The 27,301-nt window shown below is 32.9% G+C and overlaps 2 protein-coding genes across 3 annotated transcripts; one reads left to right on the top strand and one right to left on the bottom strand.

Annotated features, from left to right (window-relative positions):
• Positions 1 to 85: 85 nt before the first annotated feature.
• Positions 86 to 17,024, top strand: MS3_00000474 (uncharacterized protein). Its single transcript, XM_051208224.1, has 6 exons — positions 86 to 168; positions 704 to 970; positions 1,870 to 2,076; positions 3,475 to 3,762; positions 13,277 to 13,558; positions 16,143 to 17,024. The coding sequence occupies exons 2-6, from the start codon at positions 787 to 789 to the stop codon at positions 16,457 to 16,459; spliced, it is 1,278 nt and encodes a 425-aa protein (XP_051073798.1). The 5' UTR covers positions 86 to 168; positions 704 to 786; the 3' UTR covers positions 16,460 to 17,024.
• Positions 17,025 to 18,700: 1,676 nt separating this feature from the next.
• Positions 18,701 to 22,813, bottom strand: IFT43_1 (Intraflagellar transport protein 43). 2 transcript variants are annotated; one of them, XM_051216491.1, is made up of 8 exons: positions 22,739 to 22,813; positions 22,498 to 22,700; positions 22,360 to 22,448; positions 22,289 to 22,306; positions 22,182 to 22,254; positions 19,477 to 19,552; positions 19,341 to 19,403; positions 18,701 to 19,290 (listed from the first exon to the last, which is right to left on the bottom strand). In XM_051216491.1, the coding sequence occupies exons 1-8, from the start codon at positions 22,787 to 22,789 to the stop codon at positions 19,234 to 19,236; spliced, it is 630 nt and encodes a 209-aa protein (XP_051073796.1). In that variant the 5' UTR covers positions 22,790 to 22,813; the 3' UTR covers positions 18,701 to 19,233. The 2 variants fall into 2 exon arrangements, with proteins under 2 accessions (XP_051073796.1, XP_051073797.1); XM_051216492.1 differs by having other exon boundaries at positions 22,182 to 22,406; positions 22,739 to 22,790.
• Positions 22,814 to 27,301: the final 4,488 nt, after the last annotated feature.

Genomic DNA, 27,301 nt, shown 5'->3' with positions numbered 1-27,301 from the left:
CTAATTGGTTCATATTTTTACTTATTTACTTTAACAGTAATTTTTGAGCATTGTCTATGCCTAATGTTCATGTAAATTAATTTTGTTTAGTGATAAAGGAAGGAAACGTTTTCAGAATATATTTTTTCTCTGGTATCATGTTATTAATATTGATTTTGATTACATCAAGTAAGTTGTTTCAGAATGTTTCAATCTTTGTTGTTGTTGTTGTTGTTGTTGAAAATCGTTCCATTCTCATTTATTATTAAATGTAAACTAGCAACTATCGAAACATGATAAACAATTTGTAGAGGTTATATCAAATAAAAAGCTAAAACATGAAAATTGTAATCCAAAGAGTATCAAGAGTTAATCTTTGACTACATTGATGATGTGATTATTTATAACTTTGTTTTATCTCTAATTTTTATTACTGTGTACAGCAATGTAAGAGATGTCCAGTGCTCACTGGTTTACAGTGTTTTTTTTCCAAGCTGAAGTCAGTCAGTGAAAAAAATGCTTTAAAATTGAATTATCCGTACTAACAATTAAACCAAACAATACACACTTTATCCCAATGAACTATTGAAGTGAATTATAAAAAACTTATATTATAAAAATTTCAAATGTTTATTATCATTGTTAGACATGTTTTGAACTTATTCTAAGATTGAAATAATTTAGAATATCTTATGTCATTTAACTTTTCTTATTTCATCTTAAGTATACGCTATCCCACTAGATTTTCCTTGTTATGATGATACATGGTTTTTTTCAAACGAAACGGGAAAATGTTATAAACCAATAATGGGAGCACAGAAATTACCGTTTTCAAATGCGTCACAAGCATGCAAAACATACTTGCAAAATATTTCAAAAGTCTCAATAAATTTAGTAAAATTATCTAATGAAAATGAAGCTGATGCATTTGTGAAGTTGTTGTCTGAAAATGCTTTTAAAGAAACAATTTGGATTGGAGCTAATCGTAGTGGTAAGATATTTTCAAATGTATCCATTTACTTTTTATTAGTTTGATTAGGATTTATAAAGTTGAAAACAATCTTAGACTAAGACAGCATGAAAATTTGATCATTCTACATAAACTATGTTTTTTCGAAACTTCTGTCCATATAATCATGACGGTTGTCAGTGTCAGTATAATCCTTCATAAATAAAGTCAGTCTGATATCTGAAAACATCAAACTGGCTTCACACAACACCGTTTACACGCAGTTCTCATATTCTGGTGATTACTTTATTCAATGAGATAATAAGATAGTTAACTTGATTGCTAACTTCTGAACTTTACTATACAAATCATTTTACCACTAATGAATACAAACTGATTGATTGGGTACAGAAACCTGAAGTGTTTTTTTCTTACAACTAATGCTATAGACTTTACACTGATTACATTGAAGAGTGTATTGTTATTTCAAATATTTGGATTTTTCTAAAATATGTATCACTGCACAGTATTTGTATTACAATCTACGTTAGTCCTCTAATAGTCACTGAAAATAAGATTTGTGAGATTACTTAACTAGTGTATAAATAAAGGATACAGTATTCCACCATTTCAGTTAAAAGGTCCAATTGGTGGACATAGCTTATTTTGATGTATTTAATAATGTGTTCATCAATCAAGTAAATCCATAATGTAAAGTTGCAAACACAAAACCCATCAAAAATTAACTAAACATTTGAAGTCTTATAAAATAATATTGGATAATGTAGGATATTATTAGGATAAACTAGTATTAACTCAGTGAATGCACTGGTCTTTAATGACTAACGACAGTATTTTCACGTTGACTTTTCGGTCAAAAGACTTGATATTAGTTGTACTAAACGTCAACTTAACAGGATTGTTTTAAACTCATATTTTAGATGCGAAGCAACCATTTATTTGGTATATGGATGGTAGTACAGCTCTTTTCGACTACACTGATTGGTCTCAAGGAACGCAACCAGGAGATTGTATTGGCTTCTCATATACAACTCAACCAATATCTGGAACCGATAAGTGGACTATAGTTAAAACGATCGATAATAAACCATGTGATATGATGCGTTCATTCATTTGTGAACATAAAGGTTTGTTAGCACATAGTGATTTATTAAAATATATTTTCAGTGTAAATATGAAAATTGAATTCTTAGCTTTAATTATTTTATTATAGGTAAATTGTCATAATACTCAGCATTAATTTGAAATCATTAAAGCTGAATATAAAGCATTTTGCATAATGTTATGTATTGCTTTTTCTTTCCCTTTAACATTATGATTTCGTAGTTTGACAGAGAAATGTTCTAAAAACCATAATTTCTGTGCTCAATTTTTTATGTACAATAATAAACAAAAGACATTTGGTAATAGTTTTAATTGCCGATTTATTTAAACTGGGGAGCTTTCAAAAACGTATATGCACTGAAATACCTTTTTGTTTAGTTTGATATATTATTGACACCGACAACCTCACACAGGGATGAAATCAACGCTTTCCGGTCTGACAGTTAGTTAGATATTATTTAACCTATAAATCGGAATGCCATAGCTGATATTTTTAAGATGATGAAGATTTGTAGCTCAAGTGGATGATTTTGGTGGAGTTTTGTTCTCCAAGCTGGATAACTTGATTGTGGGGCTTTCATCATTCTTCTGAACAACATCATCAACACGAACTGCAGGTAGCAGTGAAGTGTTCGAAAGTGTATCGACTAGAAAAATGTTGGAATCTTGGATAGAAGAATTTCTAAAGACCCCAGAATTTTTAGAAGCTTGGCATTCAGGTCAATCGGCATTCAGTAAACACACTGAAATCGACCCAATCTATCAAACAATCATAAAAATCATAGACAAATATTGGACCAACAATCAAACCAATAGGACATACAACCAAAATAAAGAAGTAAACAATGACAGGTTAAAGACCAACAATAACCAATCAAGATCAAAATCTACAGAACAAGCTGTGAGTCATATGTGAAGAAATTCGAACACTTCACTTCTACCTGTAGTTTGTGCTGATGATATTGTTCAGAAGAACGATGAAAGCCCCACGATCAAGCTATCCAGCTCAGAGAACAAAACTGCACGAAGATATTTCTAAATTTAGTCAATTGATGGTATGGTACGACTCTGATAAAAATATAATCACTGAATCATTATACTACGCTATGCCACAAATTACAGTTTACTTATGGAGTTTTAAGCAATCCACTCCGAAGATACCTGTCAATTAGTACTAGATTATTATTTGAATAAATAGTCTTGTAAAGATCAGCTGAAAGGTAATATTTATCACAAACTATCTCCTATGAAACCTCTTATTGGAGCTTTGTTTAAATTATAATCTCCCTCTGGTTCATCCAAGTCCATGACTAAAATCAAATTTATCAAAGTCCTATACACTTCTAATTGCTCAATAGATAATATCTTCCTAATATAAAACCCCCTTTTATACTTCTTTATTTTTCATCAATTCGGTTTAGTTCCACTTTGTACAAATCCGCCAGGCGGCTTTAATCAAACTACAATGATCATAAAACCATCTATCATGGCTCCAAGATCTATTGTACAAGTACAATGTGCACCTGGTACATTAAAAGATCCTATTACATCTAATAACCGATTATCCGGTTTTGATGTGGATTTAAGCTTATCAGAAAATTCATATAAATGCACAGGAAAACGATTTAATAATAATCCAAATCCTGAAGATCCTTTAAAGTTTCAACCACAACTATTCTATTCAGGCTATTTACTACCAACATGTTCATGTAAGTGTTTCATTGTAAATAAGTTAATTTAAAAAAGTCTAATTATTTACTTATTTATTTTTATATTTATGTATAAACAAAATTATCATAGATGTTATTATTTAAAAGAAATTGGTTAATTTTAAGGTAGTAGCCTTTGTTTACAAGATGAAATATTCATTGTTCAAAATAAATGGTGTATCCTTGATGTTTTTTTTAAAATTATTATTATTATTATTATTATCCGTATAGTATAAACTTCAGATTATCTCCCACCAAAAACTTTATCAGTTGGCTTAGAATAGACTTATGATAGTTGTTTGTAGGAGACTGACAAAATGCAGAATCTTCTGATCTCCTTGAGCAAAACTATCGAACGTTTTAGGGATGCGCTTCTCTTCATCTGAATGACAAATGCTGCCTCAGGATTGGTCTGCATCGACGCCTGAACTGAGATTTTTAAAAAAATAAAGTTGTTGACATCGTCGTCCGCTTCATTTAATTTAGAAGTCCTATCAGCCCTGTTAACTTGGTGTCTGATGAAGTCTTCGACATAGATTTAGAAGGGTAGGCTGACGTCTGTCAGATTATTTTGCTAGATCACGCATGCCTTCAAATTGTTATCCTTGCACTTTGAGAACAACAAGTGAAAAATACTGAAGTTAGACACAGGGTTCTAGGCAAAAATGGGAAATCAATTGGTAAGATAGTGAATATTCATTGACTAAGGTGGCTGAAAATGTACCGCATATACTCATTCCCAGCCTACCTTGATGCTCAATGATAGCTAATGATGGATTAATTCGGGAGAAAGCTGGGAGTGGCCGAACCCAAGACACGATATCAGTCTATGAAATATGTGAGTGTTGAACCGGAGCACACAGATTACCTGTCTGTGGTTCGCATGATTTTCGTAACCAATGGTTAAAGAAGTTGAACCATGTGGCTCAGAATCGATTATCTTGGTGTAGATAGTTTCATTCTTTGTCTTACATTAAATCATAAAATTCAAAATTATCTCACAATTTTTTCACTGCACAAATTCGTTTTTTATTTTCGAATCATATTATCTATGTCTAATTTTTTTGCTACTGCTGATAGTGTTACCAATTTCACTACATTGGAAATTTTCTTGACAATTTCATCTCTCTGTGTTAACATGATGTGATAACATGAATTGATAAACACATCTGCCAAGTTGCAGGTTGCAAATGACTAACTAATTGTTATCATCTGCATAACTGTTAACGCATATAATAGCCATTAAGTGATTTTCAGTATTCATTCTGCCAGTGGACTAAATACATGTACTTTATCACCAATTTCATAATTTGTTTAATTCAGTAAGCATATCATAAAAAGATATAGCCTTCAAGGTGTTACTATATAGTTTATGAATTCTCTAATTGAGTTGTAGCTTCTATTCTAACAACTTTCAAGAGTAGAATAAAATCTTAGAGAATTTAATTTCTTACATTTGTACATATCTCATGTGACATTACTCGATTCAGTTACTTTTAAACTGTACTGCTAAGTGTGTGTACTTGTACTAAATTTCATTTAGATTTGACTAACCTGTCATGGGCATAAGAATAATCGCGAAATATCTTATAAAGATTTGAAAATGAAATTAGGTAGTATTTCTTACCGTTTCTCAATTTACTAGCATCAATATTTTGTTTCAATACATCTATTTTATTCTAGTTGTATCACTGGTCCTTATTCAATAGGTCTAACTCAGTATTTACTAGACAAAATGGTATTCTCTAGAATGATTACTATTTCATTTGATTTCGTCTTCAATTAGGAATCTCTGTTCAATAATTTTTAATTTTATTATCGGAAGTTATTTCATTTTTTAATAGGATGTTTAAAATTGTAATAGCTTCCGATTTCCAATCAATAGTTACTGTAATTTTCATCTCTTTTAACTTCAAATTAGTAAGACATGAACAAGCAGTATATCACTAGCTGAAACTACTATAAATATTACATGTTAAAAATAAGAAAAACTCAACAAAATATTCATTCACTTACAGTGTAAACTTTATATCTTATCTACTACCCAAGAAAAGTTAGTGAAATGGAAAGCTGATAGGGGTTTAGTGTCAAGTGCATTTGCAGAACAACTTTTGTTATATTGAACAATCAAGTAAATATTTAGACTAAAAGAAAATTTATCATTCGAATAGATCGTCGATCTCGGTAATCTGTAAGTTATTTGTTAAATATTCCCCTTATAAGTCTCAATTACTAATCTTCTTGAGAAATCCCGACTTGATTTAGAATAATTCGATCAACTTAAGAACAAACCGGTGAACTGTTCATTAAAATTCTGATATTTAAAAGGTGACATGTTCAGTTATTTACAGTCTCCAAGATTCCCTACATTTATGATGAAAACATTTAACTGAAAGAAGTCAAATTAGAGTCCTATATCGTCGATTTGTTACTACCATTCAGAAGTTATTGATTGTCTGTCCTCTCTTTTCCCCTGTTTTTCTGGTTTACTCTTCTTCGTCTTCTCGTTCGTCTTGTTGATCTAGATTTTCATTTTTTCCATACAATGAGATAGTGAAAACAACTCACTGTTACTTCCGGTTAGAATATTTTAGCGAGTTAGTTTTCGACTGGATGGGGTCGCCAACCCCGTGCCCAACTCTCTTGCTTTATCCGGGCTTGGGACCGGCAGCAGCCCCAGAGGGGCTCCAGGCGTAGTTACCTTACGGTTGCACTCCACAGTATAACTGTCATGTTACATCCACCCAAACACTAAATTATCCTCTTTTATAATAAGATGGACAATTACATATTTTTTATTTTGGATCATACAGTGATTTTTTTTAATCAACCATCTTACAAATTTCTATCACTTCAAGAAATAAAAAAATCTCGTAAAACAAATGAAATTATTATTTGGTTTTGTTAAAATAGAACACCAGACAGAATATGCATAGTACTAATCAAATATAACAAAATTCTTGCCCTGTAGATGTGAAATGTCCACTTTTTCCAGAATTATTGGATAATATAGAAAATAAACCTCAAGTTCCAGTTGGTTCAGATAGTCTTATTTATGATTATGGACAAAATATTACATTACAATGCAGTCGAGGTTATGTGAGCTTTCAAAATCCTAATAGTACATTAGCAACAATGGTCTGTGCTCACGCTAGTACAACGTTTAATCTGGGTTTATGGGACCCGGAAAATTATCAGGCTTGTATAGGTAGGTAAACGTTAGGTTTTAGAAATATTTGTATATTCCATCTATTTGTTTTTTGGTTAAGTAAGCATAAATTTTCGATACTAAAAAACCATAGTTACGAATGAGGTTTATGTTATAGGTAAAACTAAATAAATATATAGAAATAGTCAGAAAACAGTTCGAAAGTAGAGCTAATTCAAAAAGTCACCATTGACTGCATTTTATTCACATTAGATGCTGGGATAAAGCCAGAAACTAGCTAGAAACCAGGTCTTATAATGTATACTCAGGAAAATTACAAAATTACTCACATTTTACCAGTGTATGACCACAGCTAAAGTTTTATCTTAACTAACATGAGCATATGTACACAACAATAATTTGTCAACTTAGGCTGTGTGTAAACTTTGTTACTTGTACAGTTTATTGACAGACCAACTGACTGGGATTTTAATATACACAAGATCTGAATACACTATTGGTAGTAATTAATAAAATTAGTAAAGCATAATATTACAATTCAGTTTGTACTTCAAAAATGATATCTATTTTTCACTATGAAAATGTTATGAAAATCCATCCAAGTACATTAAAACCATTAAAGGGATAATTATTTTGTTCATAATCAAATATATACATTTATCTCTAGATTGTAGGGTACACATTATGAATAAATTATACCTTGATTTATAGCTGAAAAACAACTCATTTTCAGCCATAGTGTTCAATTTAGTCAAATTTCAGCTGAATTAATATGCAATCTTTCAAGTAATATAAATTACTCAATGTTAAGGTAGGCTGCATCCAGTATTGGCTAATTGCAAATAATCGAAATAGACTTGTAAACTTAGCTTTTGAATATCTGATGGAGTTAAATGTGTCTCAAAGTTGAGATAAACTCTTTTCTCAGATGGCAGTTAAACACAAGACGTAGTTTGAGGGGCTTTATGTCAACTGTTTTCAATTCTCCATCATTATGAACAGTACAGTGGACAAACCTGATTACGTATGTTAACGACTTCATTTTAAACTAGTCAATTAAACTACTGCATTATTTAAGATCACATATTGTGATATTTGTTAATTCTTTTTTAACCATTCTCATACTTATTCCAGTCCTACATTAGTTTAATTGCAATCCGAGTAGTTTATTAGTAAAGTGCTTAAATGAAATGAATTCGAACTTTTAACGTTTGATCAATTTTTCAAGGCCTCAGAAACTTTTCGATTATCAGCACCAAGAAGCAGTAGACAATACTTTAATACTTTATCACTATAACATTCCTTAATTTAGATAACAAATAAGTTTTAAGGAAACATATTGGTGTTCTCAGATTTCTTTAGAAATGATGCTCTACCCATGAGGTGAATTAAGTAATTTGTCAAACTTTAACACTATATAAATCAACTTCATGTTATTCAGCATTTAAATTGTTTTTGTTGTGTGAGCGAGAAAGTTAATGATTGGTTGTTTGCTTAGCTAGACTAACAGATAATCTGACAGGTACTAGATAAGTTATATGTTCTCTTACCCTTATTATTACTGTGACTGTTGTTGATTTTCGATGTGAAAATATATTTAGGTTCTAGTCAGGCTAGTCATATGTTCTTGATTTGAGTTGTGTTGACGTCCTGTAGAATAGTCACTAAAAGTGTAACTAGTGTAGATATTCGTCTAAGGCAAATTAGCGCTCCATCCATGTAGACGATGAAAATCAAGCATCATAAAAGTTTTATTCTTCTATTTACTTAAATTGAGTGTGATAAGATTTCTACAGGTACTTGGAATATATTATATTTTGATTTAGTCTACTTTAAAATAAATTTCCAAAGAAGGTATTCATTTTCTAAAATAATTTACAAATTTTCGATTGAAAATAATTATAAAATGAAGTGAGTTCATCCCATTTCATACACTTGAATTTAACAACCTACATATTGATTAGGATAGATAAACAAAATGTTTTACAAATTGTGAAACAAAAAACACAACGCATCTAATTAACTATTGAAAAAATTGCTTTTATTATAAATTCTCTTCATACTTATACAAGTTCAATTAATAGTTAAATATATTAAACAAGAAAGATCATGAAGTGATAAGATATAAGTAACATGATCAAGTTGTTAGTGATTAGGGTAGACAAAATGATGAAAGATCTTTTACTATCAGAAGGGGTTTTGTGGAGATTTTAGTAATTTCAACAGTTGAGATCATGAGTCAATTGAAGCTAGACCACCATGGAAAACCTGGAAGAGCTGGATGGCCATTTCGTCCTATTGTGTGACACCTCAGCACTGCGCACCCACGACCCCGCCTCGCGGGATTCTGATACTAATCAACATATGCTCACTAGTGACTGGCTTCAAGATGTATATCCCGGAGTTCTAGTGAGAAGCAGTGACCATTGGAGTTCAACCGGGTCAGTTGTGAGATAGGAACTCACTGAGACAATGGTAGATGTGTCACTCAATTTCGTAGATTAGTTTAAGTTAGACATTAACACCGTTGGATGCTGACCGGCTCAGTGGTCTAGTGGTTAAGTGCTCACGCACGAGACCAATAGGTCCTGGGTTTGAATCCCGCGGGACGGGTCGCGGATGCGCACTGCTTGGTAGTCGCACAATAGGACGAAACGGCCGTCCAGTGCTTCCAGGTTTTCCACGGTGTTCTAGCTTCAATTGACTCATGATCTTAACTATTGAAAGAGTTTTTACATGTTACACAAAATTAACATTGTAAAATATTTCATTCCTTTGTACAAATCAGTGGGTATGTGAATGACTCAAAGTAAACGGAATATAATTAATTCACTTTACTCCACAATGTGTATTATTCTAACTCTATCAAGGTTTATCAAGTTAGTCAAATGTAGGAAAATAATTATGCAGTATTAGCGTGAACTACTCATATTCACATAAGTAGTATATAACGATAATAAGATATAGAATGTATTTCCGTAGAAGATCGAGAGAGAAAGAACGGTAACGAAGAGCAATTGGTATGGAAATGCATGAACAATGAAATCTGAGACGATGGACTGATATTTGTAAAAGGAGCAGTCATGTTTGAGACAAGTTTAATATTTTACAAATTGACCATTTACTGTATGGTTCTCAGATTTTAGTGAGATGTTCTGTAATTTAGTGTCTAATATATTCGACTGTCCCCACTCGTGTTCTTGTTCACTACATTAGCAACAATATTTGGTTGAATGTCAATTAAGATTGACAACAAATCATCTGATGTTTTATGATAGAATAATACCTCTTTTACGGTTAATATGGTTTATACTAGAGTACAGAATATCCATTGTACCTCTTTGTTTCTAGGACTATATAAATATCTGCCCTGGTTTCATGCCAAAAATATTGAAGGTCGTTGAAATGTAGTATTTAATCGTTCGCTTGAAAATCTCTGATCCATAATTTATCTTTACCATAATAATTCTTATTGAGTAGTCATTTTTGAACCAGTTTCTGATTTTAATATTATTGAACACTAACAATATCCTGTTGAAATCTGACGAGTGATATTGTAATTCGGATGAAATTAAAAATGTTAATCATCAGATGACGGTTCAGTGATCTAGAGGTTGAACTGTCACCGCGAAATCTAAAAGTCCTGGGTTCAATCCTTCTCAGAGTCGTGGATGCGTACTGCTAAACAGTTCAATATTAGGATGAAACAACTGTATAATGTTTCCTAGTTTTCATTGTTTGCTTAGGGTTAGTGAGCAATATAGAAAACGAAATTCGATAATGTTTACAAACCACTCATATCAACAGAAATCTGATACACTGAGGAGTTAAATTCCAGTGATACAAACGTTCTGATGAAAATCAACAAGCACATTGTAGTTATTTGAGAACTGATACATATTTACTATGTTTAAAGTCTCTGGTGGTTTTATGTATATTACCGTCACACTATCATACTACACGATTTGAAAAATAATTTGTAGGAGTAAACTTTCATCATTACTTAGCCACCATTTGTCAGCTGAATGACAAAAAATTCTAAATTTTATGAGGCTCCTTCGATTATTTCTGCATTCGAACTCTTAACAACTGATAACATATAATAAAATACTAAAACTTATTCAGATGATATGTGGGTAAGCACTATGATACCTTAGATTTTTCTAGTTACTTATAACTAGTGACAGGTGCTGACACCTCGAAAAACCGTCAACTACAACATTTTCAATTCAAAACAATGACTATAAATTCCGTTTAAATATTCTTCTGAATAAACATGACAGGCAAATTGATTGTTTCCCATTGTTTTTCGGATGATCTCCAGCTAGTTTGGTTTTTATTTGGTCTCTCACACTGATAAATTTGGAAGATACCTTCAAGCTCAATTAATTTTTACATCCATAAGTAGTATTTATACTACTTAGTCGGTGGATTGTTGAGAATACTTTTCATGTATTCTAATCCCTTCTTAAATAGATAATATCAAACAATTTTACTTCTTTCCCGCTCGTAAACAAACATGAATGTTAGAATGACATTTTACCTTTGAAAGATTTTAAATAGTTTTCTGAAGTTTCATTTTGTTTAAACCACTTTATGAAGTTAATATAATATCTGAAACTGAAAACTTGTTGTCATAAATGTCCCTTCCAACATAGCTGCAACTATTCAATTTTTCCCAGAATTGACTAAATTAGTAGGTTTCAAATTTAGCCTTTTAACAAGACTATCCTTGTTTCGTGAAAAGTCAAGCTGTCGATCTATAGAACAACTGCTAAATAAAATTCACCAATTTCCTACAGGTTTTACAAATAAAAAACCATTTGGTAAAACTGGATTTGCATTTTAAAAAACTTCCATAAAGAAACAACTATTCAATTTAACTAATGTAAAATTGAATGGAAAATAATGTGAGGCCTTTTAATTGTCCTCAAGTCTCTTATCGCAAAATATATATCTTTAAGTATGATATAAACGGTCATTTATAAATTCATTTGTACTGGTTATTTGAATCCTCCTATCGACTTTTAGGACCGTAATTGATCAATCTCTTTCTGACATATTTACATCCTGTGTAGGTTGCCTCTATATTGCTACTCAGTTACAAGCATTGAAAGCAGAGATGTACAACACAAGGTTTTAGTCCTGAAGTGAATAACTCTGGGAAGCAGGTACATTCAGCTGACGAGTCCCAAATGGGACGAAGTGCGCGTCCTGTATTCTACTGTTAACTCCTATAAATCTCTGCTTTCAGTGGTCATTTCTAAATTTGTAAATTCATATATTTAGCTTGAAACAGTTAGATAACAATAAATAAAGAATATTAAAGTCTAAGTATATACTGTTATATCGTTTCTAAAATATGTTAATTTGAAAGTGCTAAGTAATTATGCTAATTTTAGAATAAAAAGTTTATGCAACCTAGAGATTAGTAATACTTTTGTGATTCATTTGTGGACTTCTCTAAAGAAAGCTTCAGTTACCATTTTTCAAGTGTTGGTGAACACCTCTGTTTTATTTTTAATTGATTCATAAAATGTTTTTTTTCCCTATTCAGTTCTAACTCTCACTTGTAAAATAACTAAAATCAGTTGACGTTGCTGAATATGTTGAAATACGTTGTAAAAATGGGATTACGCTAATAAAGAAAAAAATGCAAATGAACTAGGGATGATAATGGTTTCCGAATACTTCCGAAAAATCTGTCGTAAAGCATTTCTTTAAGTAAGCTACAATGACTGCTATTGTACATAAACAAAAGCTTACGTCTTCACGCAAACCAAGAGAATACCTTTCTGGAATTAAATTTTCTAAATTAATTATCACACACTAGCGACACAGTCATTTTGGAATACCAGTAAGGATTTGTTTTATACAGTTGTTGATATTTGTGACCTAATTCTAATCAGTTTATGTTGGCTTGTTTTCATCCCAGAATCAAAAGTAAGCATTTTATCACATTTCAGACTTGTCACCTTGCTATATCTAGATAGTCTGCTCAGGACGCACATTTATCAATAAAGACTGACCAGTTTTGGTACTGAATATTAAAACGCGAGAATAAAAACTACAAAATAAATCCGTACCTGTTTCATAGGTTAGTTGTTATCTGTACTCAGCGACTGATATTTGAAGCGAAATTTACAGAGTTTCAGTCTCGGTGTGAACATCAACACAGATAAAGATAAATCTAATTGACGGGACCAATAAAGGACGAAATGCCTTTTCTGGATTTCACTGCTAGCCACTATTCACATATGCCAAATTTTTCCCTCAGGTTGATAAACTCACCAAACAAAGAAATATAAACAAAATTCCATCATCAAATATTTACATTTTTTGTAGCTGTGCGTTGTAATGAAACGGAATTGGACATCACTATTCCTAAAAATGCTAAGTTAGTTACTGCACGTAATCGTATCACGGAACAAGTCTTTGGCTTACATCAGGTTAATCAATTCTATTCATATGGAAATGTGATTTCTATCAGATGTAATCCAGGATATCTATTTAACGATCGTACTACAGAAAAACAGGTATCTTGTGAATTAGCGCCTGGTTCAAATACAATTGGAGAATATCGTGGTTATTCTGGTACAGTACTACCATTACCAACAGAATGTCAAGGTGAGTTAGATAAATTCTTGTGTTATGTCAAAGTAGTGAGAAATCACGCATTTATATTTATTTTCTTTCGAGCAACTTCACGGAAAACTACTACCCCTAAATCTAATTGTTGGTGCTTGATGTAGGGTAAATTTAATACATTACTTTTCAAATAACAAATAAACATGAAGATTATTTAAGGATGTAAATGGAATGGATGACTGATACGCATTTGCTTCATGACAAGTTATTTTATGTGAAAAACAGCAAACATTAGTCAGATACTTTCTAACTTTTGGAATTATTAGCACTGCACTTAAGATGTAATAGATGAAATAACAATTTGACAGAAGTATGAAATCTACAAAATAATAAATAGCTGGTGTATTTTATATTTGATTTGTCATTTCTATTCTTAAATAACTTGGTAATTCAACAAGGTAGGTTATTTTTTCAAATATTTCGTGCATATGATCTGCTTCATAATTTTAAACAATTTTCAAATTAACTAGAGTTATTGGCTTATATGTAGATTAAAAGTAACTGATAATAAGCACTGAATTTATTATGTTTTTTGCAAGCATGGTTATCACTCCTTTGTTTAAGTAATAATAAAGTATACCATGCTCTCTCCATATAATATACACAACAAAGATACATAAAAAATAGCATAATATGTCGCATTTAAAGAATAATTAGTATTATACAGAAAAAAGTACATCCACATCACTTAACTATTAGTAGTCACATTGTTTCTTATCTAAACCGAACCCAAACTATCGTCTTCAGCTTTACTCCCATGTAGCTTACAACTTTCATGAATCATATAGACAATCAGCAACCCAATGGTTTGTTTACACACTTGTAGTTTAGTAGTTTTAAATTAAACCAACACTCCTAATCATATACAATAATTGTCTTGAGAGATTCAAGGATGCATATATCACAACTCTTAAAAGTTCGATCAACAAAATGGATAATACACAATAACTATACGAATAAAGATTGACACAACGAGGAACATAGAAATGTCCTATCTGTAACATGATACTAAACTTTATGAACAATGGGAAACTATGTGACTTTAAAGATCAGGACAATAAAATAGATCTTCCCGAAAGCAACACGACGTTGGTAAAAGATTCAAAGGACGTCTACAGCCGGATCCCAACTAGCTTCTTTAATAGTATAAAAAAATATACAACACAATTACTTTGAAGACACTTGTAATCAACGTTCTGTAACTTTGTATCCTCTATTGATAGACAGAAACAGTTCTTCTCATTGAACTGTTTAGGGAGATGAATTTTCTAACCATTGAGAAGAAAAGTGCATTTGGGAAATACTCGAACAGTAGCAAAATACAGGCAGGTGCTTTAGAAAGAACGCTAGTTATCTACACATCCATACTAGTTGTAGCTGGTTTTAACACGACTTATTTGAATTGCAGAGATATGACGCCATTTAGCAGTACACGAGAACATACTAGTTGTATTGGCCAAAAATATTTTGTAATCCATAATAATTTCCAGCATATCATTCCTAGTATCCACTCTATGGTTAAGGACTTCTCACTGACAACTAAGAACACTTCCTCAATTCTTTCGATAGCATTTTAAGGTCTGAAAATTCGTTGTTTCTTTTTTCCCTTACTACTTGATTCTAGCTTATACTTTAGGTGCACATGAACGAATATATATAGTGATTCGGTCAATCAATATTGTTTTAGCTCTATTAGTTAACTAAACTCAGACATCAACAAGAGTGAGTACTTATCCCATGGGCTTTTTAAATAAATGAAACAGTTGAAAATATTATTTTTAATTATTATGAACGGTTATAAAGTATACGCATTATTCACAGCGTTAAGGATAAAAATTTCGGAAGGTAATTATTTAGCAACTTCAGATTTCAACTAAGTCAAAACTTCCAAAAGATAAGAAGCTAAGTGAAAAGAAATTAAGTTAGGAACATGTACAAATCGCATTCAACATAATTAAAGATGAGAACAGCAAAATGCAATGAAATTACTTTTCGCTTAGTAATACAGTCTGCGTTTATTAGCTAAAATATGTAACTGTTTCATTTAATTTTTGTTTAAATTGCCAACACTTTTGTAAGTCTAAACCACACCAGATGGCTTCATAAATGATTATCACTGGTCCTTTGACTGAAAGTTTGATTCTAAGAGGTAGTGAGGCAACGTCAAAAGATGGATCACTATAGTACCAAACGAATAAAGTGGGTTTCTGTTCAAGTTTATTCATTTCCCTTTTGTGATGCTAACGTATTCACCTCTTCGGCTAAAAAAAAAGCAGAAGTTTGCTTCTTTTCTATCAAAGTTGTGTTAACATGTCATTTACGTGAACTCACTAATCATGAATTCTCAAAACCGTTCAACATGCTTACATATGATAATTTTGCAACATGTACATGCATATAATGTGTATCCATTAGTTTCCTAATGATGATCCTAGTGAAATAAAGTGAAGATTATATTGGTTTCTATTGACTAACTAACCCCCATTGTACTTTATTTATTTTTCTAGATACTAACATCGAGAGTCTGATTTTTAAAATTATAAGTTCGTTTTTTAAATTTTAGAGGCCACTTGTTTATATGAACAAGCCGTAATACAACCGGATTATAATATGGAACCATATTTTATTGTCATGAAAAGTAACATAGACGTGATGAATTTGACGAAACACAGTGGAGTTCCATATCCACGTGGAACAGTGATTCGATACTTTTGCAAAGACGGTTACGAAAGTATTCATCAAAATTCCGAATTAAATATCACATGCGGTAATTACGGCCAGTGGACTCCACAACTAATTGGTTGTATTGGTAATCAAACAATATTTGGTTGTTTTCCTTTTACAATTTTCCTCTGTAGATCCAATAGGCTTTTGCATTAATAATTAACAGTACATTTGTATTTTTCCAAACAAATGGAAATTTGAGTGATTCACTGTTTACCAGTAATAGTATATTTCACTGACTACTAATCATACAACGTTTCTTGCAGTCGATAATTAGTTCGAGAGGTATACACTAAGAAAGTGTAGTTATCAGTAATAAGCCACAATTTTATTCCAGTTTATGGAACAAAGACCATATAAAATACAGCGAGAAGTAAGCTAACCTTAGGTATTCTATTTTATCCATAACTCGTTTTCATCGAACAACTTTATACAGGAAAACTCTGTAACCTTTCTAAACATATTGATGACTTTATTGCCGTTCACTGACTCAACACTTATTTGCTTTATCGATATTTGATGATAAAATAGCCTGTCAAGTCCAAGTGTTTACCTGTGATAAGAATGTATTAATTAGAAAAGCAATAATTCATCAGTTCGCGACTTCTTTTCGCAGTTAGTATTCATTTGTGTTACAGTACTTAATACTTAATAACTATTAGAGTAATTAAAACTATTCTTTGAATGTTCAGCACTTTAAAGTGAATACATCTCATAAACGACAAATAAGATTACATATGTATTGGGACTTCTTTTTAGAGAAATCACCATACATACAACAAGAATACAAAGCAATTTATAAATATGAGCAAAAGGGTACAAAACCTGACAGTCATGTCAGTGGTGTGCGAATGTAAAAGGGAAGTAAATGAGAGACAAATCGTACGAAGGAAAACAACCATAATAAATAGATGTTTTAGGAATGATATATACAAAAAAAGAGTCCAACTTAAAAACGAAAAAGTAAAAAATATATTTCAGGAATAACTAGAGCAGCAGTTGGTCAACCGTGAAAGTGATATCCACCCTGAGGTAGCTTAGCATGATATGAAAAAAGCTGGGGAAACAGCAGTGGTATCTGCAGGTAACTTGAACCAAAAGGTTGAAAAAAAAAGAATGGATCCTAATGGCGTTTACGGTACTGGTTTATGCTCGGAAACTTGTCACTCCTGGCTCAGAACACTATGTGGAACGGAGGAAGCTTAAAAGTGGGCTGACAAAAAGCATATGTAATGGTCGTGAGTAGCAAAAACAGTAGAAATGATAGAAAATGCAGCAGTCAAAGATAACAGGAGACAACTGTTCAGACTTCTGGAAGAAACGGACATTAACAATACGGTTGTTAGTGAATCTATCTCGGAAAAGGATGGGACTATTACTCACTTCCAATCCATGGGATTAAATCGAAGGGCAGAATACTTTAGGGAGCAGTTCAACTGGCCTTCAACCACACTGCGGTTACCCACTATCTTCAGTCAACCTGAATGGTGAATTGATGCAAGCCCTTCAAATCTTAGTGAGGTTGTGAAGACTACAAGCAATGTAAATGGAGGGAGATCAGGAGGGTCTGATGAACCAAATCTCGGGATTTTCAGGGATGATGGTCCAGTGTTAGCAGCTAAATTGACTGAGATCTTAGCTGAAACCTGAGAACCGAGTATAATCCTGTCTGAATAGTCTCGATCACTGATCATTCCAGTTCACAGGAGAGGGCAAAAACTCTCGTGATAATCACAGAGGATTCAGTTTGACCAGTGTAGTCACTAAAGTATTAGCTTCAATATTAATCCGATGTCTTACTTGAGCTCGTAAAAAGCAGACCTGAAAATAGATAGCCTGTTACGAGATTTAATGACCAAACTACAATGGTCAATCATTTCTACGGTTAGTTACTGTTATTTCAATCATCCACTTTATTAATCTAATAAAACAGTTTTTTCTGAAATCCACTTTTTATAGCAAGAATTGAGAAAGTTCCTGTGAGTCTTACTGGACGAATTTATACTGAACCAAAAGAAGCTGAATCTGCAGCAAAATTATCCTCAATTATGTTCATTATGGTTTTTATATTTCTGGGGCTAATTTTATTGCTAGATTTAGCCACTATTGGTAGAGATTTCAAACAAATACGGAAAAATATTAAATTGCAAAGAAGAAGATTGAAACACTCAGGAAATAAAAGCAAAGTTGGTTGAAAAAAGTATTTAGTGAACCATCTTATTACGGTCAATAATTGTTTGTTTTTTGGCTTAATCAGAGATAAAATATGTTAAATATTATCACCATTGTGAAATTACTGTTAGTAAATTTTAAACATTTGTCCTTTATCAGTTTTTATTTCAACATTTTCACTGATAGATAATTTATTGATGTTATTTAGGCTTCTCAAAAAACTCCTTCGTTAATCAGTCATTTATAAACAACATAAGATCTAGACCAAATATCCATAGACCTAATCTGTGAAGTTTTATACCAGTACAAGAAGACAAAACCAATAGGAAAAAATCTAATAAGCCCAAAAGTTAGTATCACTGTTCGTGAAAATAGGATAAAAAGCACGGTTAAAAAAAAGAATGCGTGAAAACGGTCGCTTAAGTCAAAATCTGAAGTGAGAAAGAAAATTAATAGACATGCGTTACTGCGATTGATATTGAACCACGTCATCCAAGGTCTCCAACCGTAAATAACGACTAGCTAGCAGACCCCAAAATAATAGGTTGGATCTTTGATTACGCTTCACTTGGTTAGTTTGTAACTTCCACTGACCAATAATACAAGCTAATTTTTGTTTATAGTATATCCTGTGGTAAATGTTACGTGAAAGCCAAAATTAACACTGTAAAGAGAATATTATTTCGATATTTTGTATCTCTGTTACAAACGGTTTGATCTGTTAACATGAAATATGTAAATAAGTTTAGTTTACAATCTTATTTCAGTGTCTTTAATTTAGAGAACAAAAAGTCCCAACTCCATGTTTCATCAATCTGTGACAATTAAAAAGATTTTTAAATCGTTCAAATAATTATACTCTTACTTCTTGCAGTTCAGATTCAGAGAATAAATGTTTCGTCAAAACCCTCAAGTTAATATCACCGTCCTAAAAAAAGATGGATTATGATAAAAAATATTTTAAAGAGTTCACTATCTTCACTTTAAAAATGCTATCTTACCAATAACTGAAGAGTGCCATGATTGAGTAGATCTTGAGTAAGTTCACAGTACGCTGGAATTTTGTTTATGACCACACTAAAGCAAACGAAACCACAGAAATGGGTCAGATAAGTTTCATGAATTCACCAAATATGAGGTAATACATGAAAAATGTCTAAGTCCAGCTATGTACATACATTAAAAAAGCTACATTTCCTCATTCTATTTGAAAAGACACTTTCTTGCCCGTTAACTGAAGTGAAATGCTTAGAGGTTTTTTTTATCCTACTTTTACCCCTTTCAACAATGAAAACTCAAAATCAAGTCTTTAGTTTAAATCCAATCTACTTAGTTAACCCTGCTATACGACATTACCGGTTACCGTGTATCCATCCGAGTGTATATACATTAGTACATAAAGGCCTGTTTTCAAACAATTCTGCTATGGTGGCCAAGGCCTAGTGGTGTAAAAATTGAAATAGATCCATGAACTAATGTACTACGCGACCAGTAAATGTGTTCTACAAGCTCAGAAGATCTACTTTACCGATAAAGATGAGCTTGAATAGGAATAAAATTTAAGGCCCAACGATCCGTGTCGTTTATAAACACTGTTTGTTTTAAATATTTTATAATCTTTTCTGTTTAATATATTAGCTCAACCTAGCCTTATACATTTTAACATATGTAACAATAGAAGTGTATAATATTAAATATATATTGCACGATGTTCCTCAGGTTCAAGAATTTAGATATCCTCTCAGCTATTATAACTAAAATTTATATCCATTGCAGTAGATAGAAGCAAAGAGACGATGAACTTCACTAGTTTTGCCGACCCATAAATCGATCAATCAACAGTAACAAAGAAGTAGATTACATTTGATTCAAAATTAACTCCAAAAACAATGGCTCAAATCATTAAATAGAAGCCAGTGGAAAGCATATGTTGTGTTCATTGACAGATAAACATGTATCTATTAACCCGAAACAACTCACTGCAAATCCATTTTAGTGTATGTTTCGGTCATGAGATTATATACAACCTCATGTACCTAAAAACCAGCTGGATGAATGACAAATATGCTGGGAGAGGTTTTTATGTTAGAATCGGTTAAGATTTGATACTGCGGTCCCACCACCAACTTTCTGGTTATTTCTGAACTTTAGTAGTATAGTTAATTCTCAAAACTAATCAAGCTTTTAAAAGCTAAATTCTTGGTTAAAATATTCAATGAAGAATTAATAAGAATCGTTGCCATGTTTCTCTATTAGACATGATTATTTAAAGACTAAAAACATATTTTGTATTATTAAACTTCGGCTAGAGAAAAATAAACTGCATCCATCTTATTACTGTTTCGTCATATTAACTGATAAGCCTGTCAAACCTTTTACCGAGCTGTTTAAAAATACCAAAAATGGTTCTAATATTAAGGGAGTTTGAGCATATTGTTGTATGGTACAGACAAAGGAATTAATGAGTCCACTAAGCGCTTGTACAAAACCCATTGCGTAAATTTGATTAGCAAGTTGACCAATTCTCATATCTAAGGGAACTTTGATATAAGGTTCTTCCTAATTAATCAGTGAACCCTGGGTCATCTTGCGGCGCCAAAGTGCATTGGATTTCTATCTTATATTATGTAAGCGTGTTGCCACTTTGTTTGTAAACTTAATCTAATAGCGTGATAGTTTAGTATAATTCTTAATAGCGTAGATCCACCTTACAAGTTAACATAACATGGATTGATCAGTGGATGGCATAACAGACCTTAGAACTCATAATGGAGAACACATTTGAGTACAACACTGGACTACCTCAAATTTTCATCCGATAAGATCCCTGATTCATTTACACAAAAATCCAATACAATATGACGTGTATGAAATGTTGCTACTTAGTTCATGGTCGAATTTTTTATGAACATTAACTAGAATAATCTCATCTTTTTACCCCGTTTTATTTCTGAATTGTCACTCGTCATCTTGTCCCGCAACCTTGATGTCAATACTTCTACCCTACCCGCCTTCTACAGATAGCTATTTTAAGCCAATCACAAAATCCCCTACCAAATCTATTTACGAAACCTATTCATAACGCCCACCAAGCAATCATCTACATTAACATATACAAGTAGCAAGTGGCATCGACTGCTTTGTAAACTTATTCAAATTGGAAGCTGAAGTAATGGAAAATTATCCGTTAGACAATCAAAAGAAGCCCATCAAGCATAATATTTATATGAAGTAAGCTTGGATATATAGGAAGAAAAGTACAAAAAGTTGGTGATGAGGACCGATACTCGATCTAATAAATTTCTTTTCAGTCAATTCAGATCTTAACAACAAGGCATTAGAGCTTAACAAATGAGCAAGTGAACTCCCCAAAATATACACAAAAAGTACTTTTGTACATCAGTAATCGACGACAAACACTGTTCTTATACTATTTTGATGACTGAATTTTTTATGACCATGTGAAGATCACACAGAATATGGAAAAATCTACCTACAAAAAAATCTCGAAAGGGATGGGAATAAATAAGTTAGTGTTAAAAATAAAGGCTGGTGCAGACTCGTTTAAACTTTCATGAGTCAAAATATCAAAAGATTCTAGTCCTAAAAGATACATTACAAATTAAATTTTAACTTTCATAATTTCATTAATATTTAATAACACATACAAGAAACTGATAAGGCAATTGACAGAAAATTCATGTACCTCGGTGCGACCGCACCCTGAAATGCGGTAGACTGGTCCTCAACACTACTTAAATCAGGAACAATCGGTATCTCTGTTTATTCGTAAACACATAAATAGAAGATTACCGAGTTCTTCATCAGATTCTAAAAGATATTTTCCAGATTGTATTCTTCATAAAGTTAAAGAATAATTTTACCTTCCCTACGTAAAGCTTTGCAAAAATCTAGTGTATCTTCATCAGCTCTGTGAAAGTGTTTGTTGAGATATCTGTACAGTACATACCTTCTGGAAAAAAATTATGAGTAAATACCATCACTCTAAAATGTATAGATACTTTCCAAAAAATACGCTGTGCGAAATTTCACCCTCGTTCCAACCGCCTATTTTACATTCCGGAAGGTTAGTGGTCTTCTTATTCACATGAATCACGAAAAAATCTACCTTTATATCACTAGCTTTATGTAGATCAAACTCATTAGAAATTGGATCATCTTTATCTTTAACCGTTTTTTTAGCTCTTCTACCTTTTTTGGCAAACTATCAAAAATTGTGTAAATATAAAAAAGAACGGGCACTTTTGCCGACCCACTATTCACGTCGAAAACATCCGCCATTACTCTGTACATCAAGTCATGACAACAGAAATATCAAATTCAATAAACATAAATTTGAGACAAAAAGCAAATTACCTGTATCGGTATCCTTATCAGTAAAATTTACGAATTTCTAAACAGTAGAAATAATCTGCAGAAATCGACCAATCACATAGATATAAGCGCGTGCTTTAAAAAGGCGAGGATTCCATACTGGTTGTAAATTAAATTTGTTTTTGAGTATATAATGAAAGCATACTTAATCGGCTTTAGCTCGAATTACTTTGGTTAACGTTTTGCGTTTCCTTTAAGTTCGTTCTGTGGTATTCATGTTTTAGATTATTGCAAAATCTGTGATCATCCTGTGTATTTTATCAATTTTTCCTTCAAAATCCCACCAACATAGCCGATTCTACTCGGAATTTTGACCATCGAGAGATTTTCTATTTTCGTCGAAATCAGTCTATTGTGATTTGTCCCAAAATTCATTCTATGGTATGTGTACCTGTTTGAATCCCACTACTTAAAAAAAATACTCGAAGCCAAACTTTATATGTTCTGTTGTCCGAGTAAGACGTTGGTGATGCAAGGTGTAAACAGTCTTTTAGCGTTGTTGAGCAAGGAATTTGAGGAGGGATGCACTGATAACATAAGTACTGATAGCGAAAATTAAGTCAGCTTACTAAGTGCCGTTGCGTGATGTTATACCTAACAATGCATACACGACTCGTAGTTCGCATATTCCTATCCTACCAGATTAGTCGCTTTTTGATGACATGCAGTAGAAGAACGCCCTACTAGCATTTGCGATGTTGTTGTAATAGATGTGAGGATAGTGACATCTGTCTCATCGGCGGCCTGCTTAAATATCTGGGCTACCTGTTTCTGCTATCTAATTATTTCAACAAATTATCTGTTTTTTCATTTCTTTTAACGTCTTATTATGTCCATCAATCGCATAACATATACAGGCGCTTTTATGAAAAGCCTACGACCCTTCGCTGTACGAGTTGCAAAAAAGTACTACAAACGATATCGCGGTGGTTGGCAATATGCGTTAAAGAGAATGAACATTAATCGCATGTCGATTCCCGAGCTGCTAAATTCCAACTGCCAGTCACTAATCAACAGAGTGGACTATCTTCAATTCCTACTAAGTCAAGATATTTATCGTAATTGTGGTGTCATCACAATCCAAGAATCATGGTCAAATGAGTTACAGGACGACTGTCTAGTATCACTACGTGATTTTATAATATATCGTCAGGATCGATCAAACAACAAGAAGAGGTGTGGCGGCAGTGTAGCTACGTTTGCAAAACATGAACTGGTGTCGATCTTCGTTTGCGTGTTTCAATTTTTCAAATGACTTTATCGACTGTCTAACTCTAAGATGTCATCCAAAACATCTGAATAAATACAAATATGTTTATGTTACCAATATCTACGTGACTTCAGACTGCACATCATCTACGCTATCTGTTTTCGCCGGTGAATTCACTGAGTTCGCTGTTACTGCCTTCACTGATTCACTTTCAGTTGTATGTGGTGATTTCAGTTCATGTGACTGTAGCTTCCTTACGTCGCTAAGTCACCAAAATGTAGTAGATTTTCCTACCCGTTTGGATGCTCATTTAGACTTCGTTTTCATTAATGATGTGGGTATATATGTGACTCGTTAACGTGCTCCATTGTCTGGCTCTGATCACTGTATAATTCGAGTTCTACCTAAAGTATATGAAAAGCATGGAACGAGTACACTCTTACATCAAACGAAGGAAGTCAAATATAGGAATTACTTAGAAGAAAATATCCGAAATCTGCAAAACATGTTTCATACGACTAACTGGTAATTATTTACAGATGACTCACTGCAAATCACTACTGACGTTATCACTTGTTACCTTAAATTTTGTCTTGATATTTGTTGTCCCACTGAAACCATTTTTGTAAGTTTTGATCGACTTACATCTTCACAGCTAAAACGACGACGAGGGGTGAAAGAAAGAATGTCCAAGAAGAACAACTCTAATGAAGTTTGTGAGCTAAATGGTCTGATAAACCTAGAGATTAGACGTCTCAACTCCATGTTTACTGAAAAACTATTGTATTGCGAAAACTCTTCAAGTATTTGGAAACTCTTTAAAGAACCTGCAGGTGACAGACAGATTAGGAGCGGTAACCAGTTGAATATTTGTGACTTAAGTATTTTTACCCCAGTCGTCAGATGTAATGCTCCCTTTATCCACAGGTTTAAATAATAACTGTGTTCCTAGTTTCACTGAGACTGATATCTGAAGATGTCTTTAGTTAACTTATTAATCCCGATATTAAGGACTTGATGGTATCCCGAACCTCTTTTCTAAGAAATGTGCTGACGTCCAATGTTAACCTTTCACGACTATCTTCAACAGATCGTTCTCATCTAATCTCATACTGGAAATGGGGAGAATGATGAAGATAATCCCTGTATCCAAGAAAGTATCTGGTGATAAGAATGTGAAATTTAGATCTATTGCAATAGCTTCACCCTTCCTCAAAACAATGGAAAAATTATTGGTACTTCCACTTCAGCCTGCGATAAAAGAGCATATTGGTCCGTATCAGTTCGCTTACAGATGCAAAAGAAGCACCTTAGATGCTGTCACTGTTCTGCATCACAATATACTGCTCAAATTAGAAAAGGGTAAGAAGTGTGTTCGATACGCTTTTCTGGTCTATACTTCAGCTTTTGATTCTGTACCAAGACAATGTTTAATTAACAAGTTAATCAGCGTCAACACTGACAGCTGAATAACCTACTAGCTATGTTCCTACCTCTCTGGAAGGGAACAGTGCACTTTATTTGGAGAAAAGTGTTCAGAGTCTCTACTGTCTCATGAAGGTGTATCACAAGGAGCTGTTCTTTCACCTCTTCTTTCCTCTTTTTTTCTGCATGATCTGCCATCATACACAGAAAACACTTTTGATTGTTGGTCTGTTGGTAATGGTCCCATACTTAATCCGTCTAAATGTCAAGATGTTAAATTTAGCATGAGACATAAACGGCATCCAAGCACCGTTTTAAGAAACCATAATGCTTGTACCATTGGAGACTCTTTGATAAATACAGTGTCGGAGGTCAATTATCTTAGTGTTACCTTTTCCTCTGATCTCTCTTGGTCTTCTCACGTTTTATTGTTATCGGAGAAGGTTTTGCGTCTGACTTACTACATAAAGAGACTGCATACTCTTGGGATTACTCGTCATTTACTCTCACAATCTGTCAATTCTTGCATATTACCTATTTTTCTTTACCGTTCTCCATTATTCTTTCCCGTGCTTTTGAGAAAAGACTTTGCTGTATTGTGGAGAGTGCTGAAGGCAGTTAGCAAGGTGTGTGGTGAATCCTTCGAGATCATAAATAATATGGTTGTGGATAAACATCTAAAGTCGTGCAGACTCCCGGCAGGCGTTAACCATCCCCATCACTCTTATCTTTCTTCTTGTACATGTTCTGGTAGAACGAGACGTAATTACATTAAAATCCATGCACGCAAGCAAAAGTATAAAAGTTCTGTAATACTTTACTTAGCAAATATGCTGTTTGACGAACAGATTGTTGGAGTTGACCAAGTCAATAACCTGTATTCTTAACATATCTTTAATTTGAAAAATTATAGTTTTTCGGTTTTTTAACTTTTTTCCTTTTTTTGTCCTTGTTTTTGATTTATTGCCTAAGTAAGTTGTTGAAATACCCTGTGATGATAATTCTATATTGTACCAAAAAATATTTTCTGAATAAAGCTGAAGATGACACAGGTATTCAGTGTTTGACAACGCTTTTACCAGTAACACCTTCTAATATATTTCGTTCCCACCCAGAGAAATCAAAAGACAGAGTCGAGAAAATCGGAAGAGTGTATTTGGCGATAACCAATATATCGGAATTCTCTGATCTAATCTGGCTAGCGATTGCGGTCGGTGTTGAGAACGGTGTTACCACACGTGATCTGGTGCGGATGCATGACCGAGCGCTTTCAGCTAGATGAGTCCACTAAAACATATGGTCAGCATCCAATGTCGAAAACTTAGAGCTGTTTATTTTGGGGATTTATTTACCGCTACAAAGCCATTAATAAAAAATCGAAGGTAAGCAATGTAAGAACCATAAGGAAGTACAAATTAGTAAACTAAATAAAACCTGTCTTATTGAGATTTGTCTGGAGTCGTAAATAAATCCTTAGGAGAAATAGTTTCGTAAATCTTAAACACTAATGTTAACATCATCAGATTTCACTGGACACACCCTATCTGAAGGCGCCGAACATGCGTCCTCAAAAGGCCACGATTTGTTACATTGTTTTGCGCATACCTATCAACAACTAGTCAACTTCGATCAAAATCATCTCAACACATAATCCTCTTCCAAATTTGGCTTCAAACTCTCTAGTTTTTTCGATTTCTGATTTGAGTGGACTGGACTGTAAATTATGAAGGTTTTTGTACACAGACAACGGCGCAAGTGCCGTAAGACTGTAGGCCAAACGCATTTAAGATCAAATG

Source organism: Schistosoma haematobium, chromosome 1, assembly GCF_000699445.3.
Source record: "Schistosoma haematobium chromosome 1, whole genome shotgun sequence".
NCBI classification, from domain to species: Eukaryota; Metazoa; Platyhelminthes; class Trematoda; order Strigeidida; family Schistosomatidae; genus Schistosoma; species Schistosoma haematobium.
Note: the sequence above shows the minus strand (reverse complement) of the source record. Positions and strands in the feature narration are given on the sequence as shown.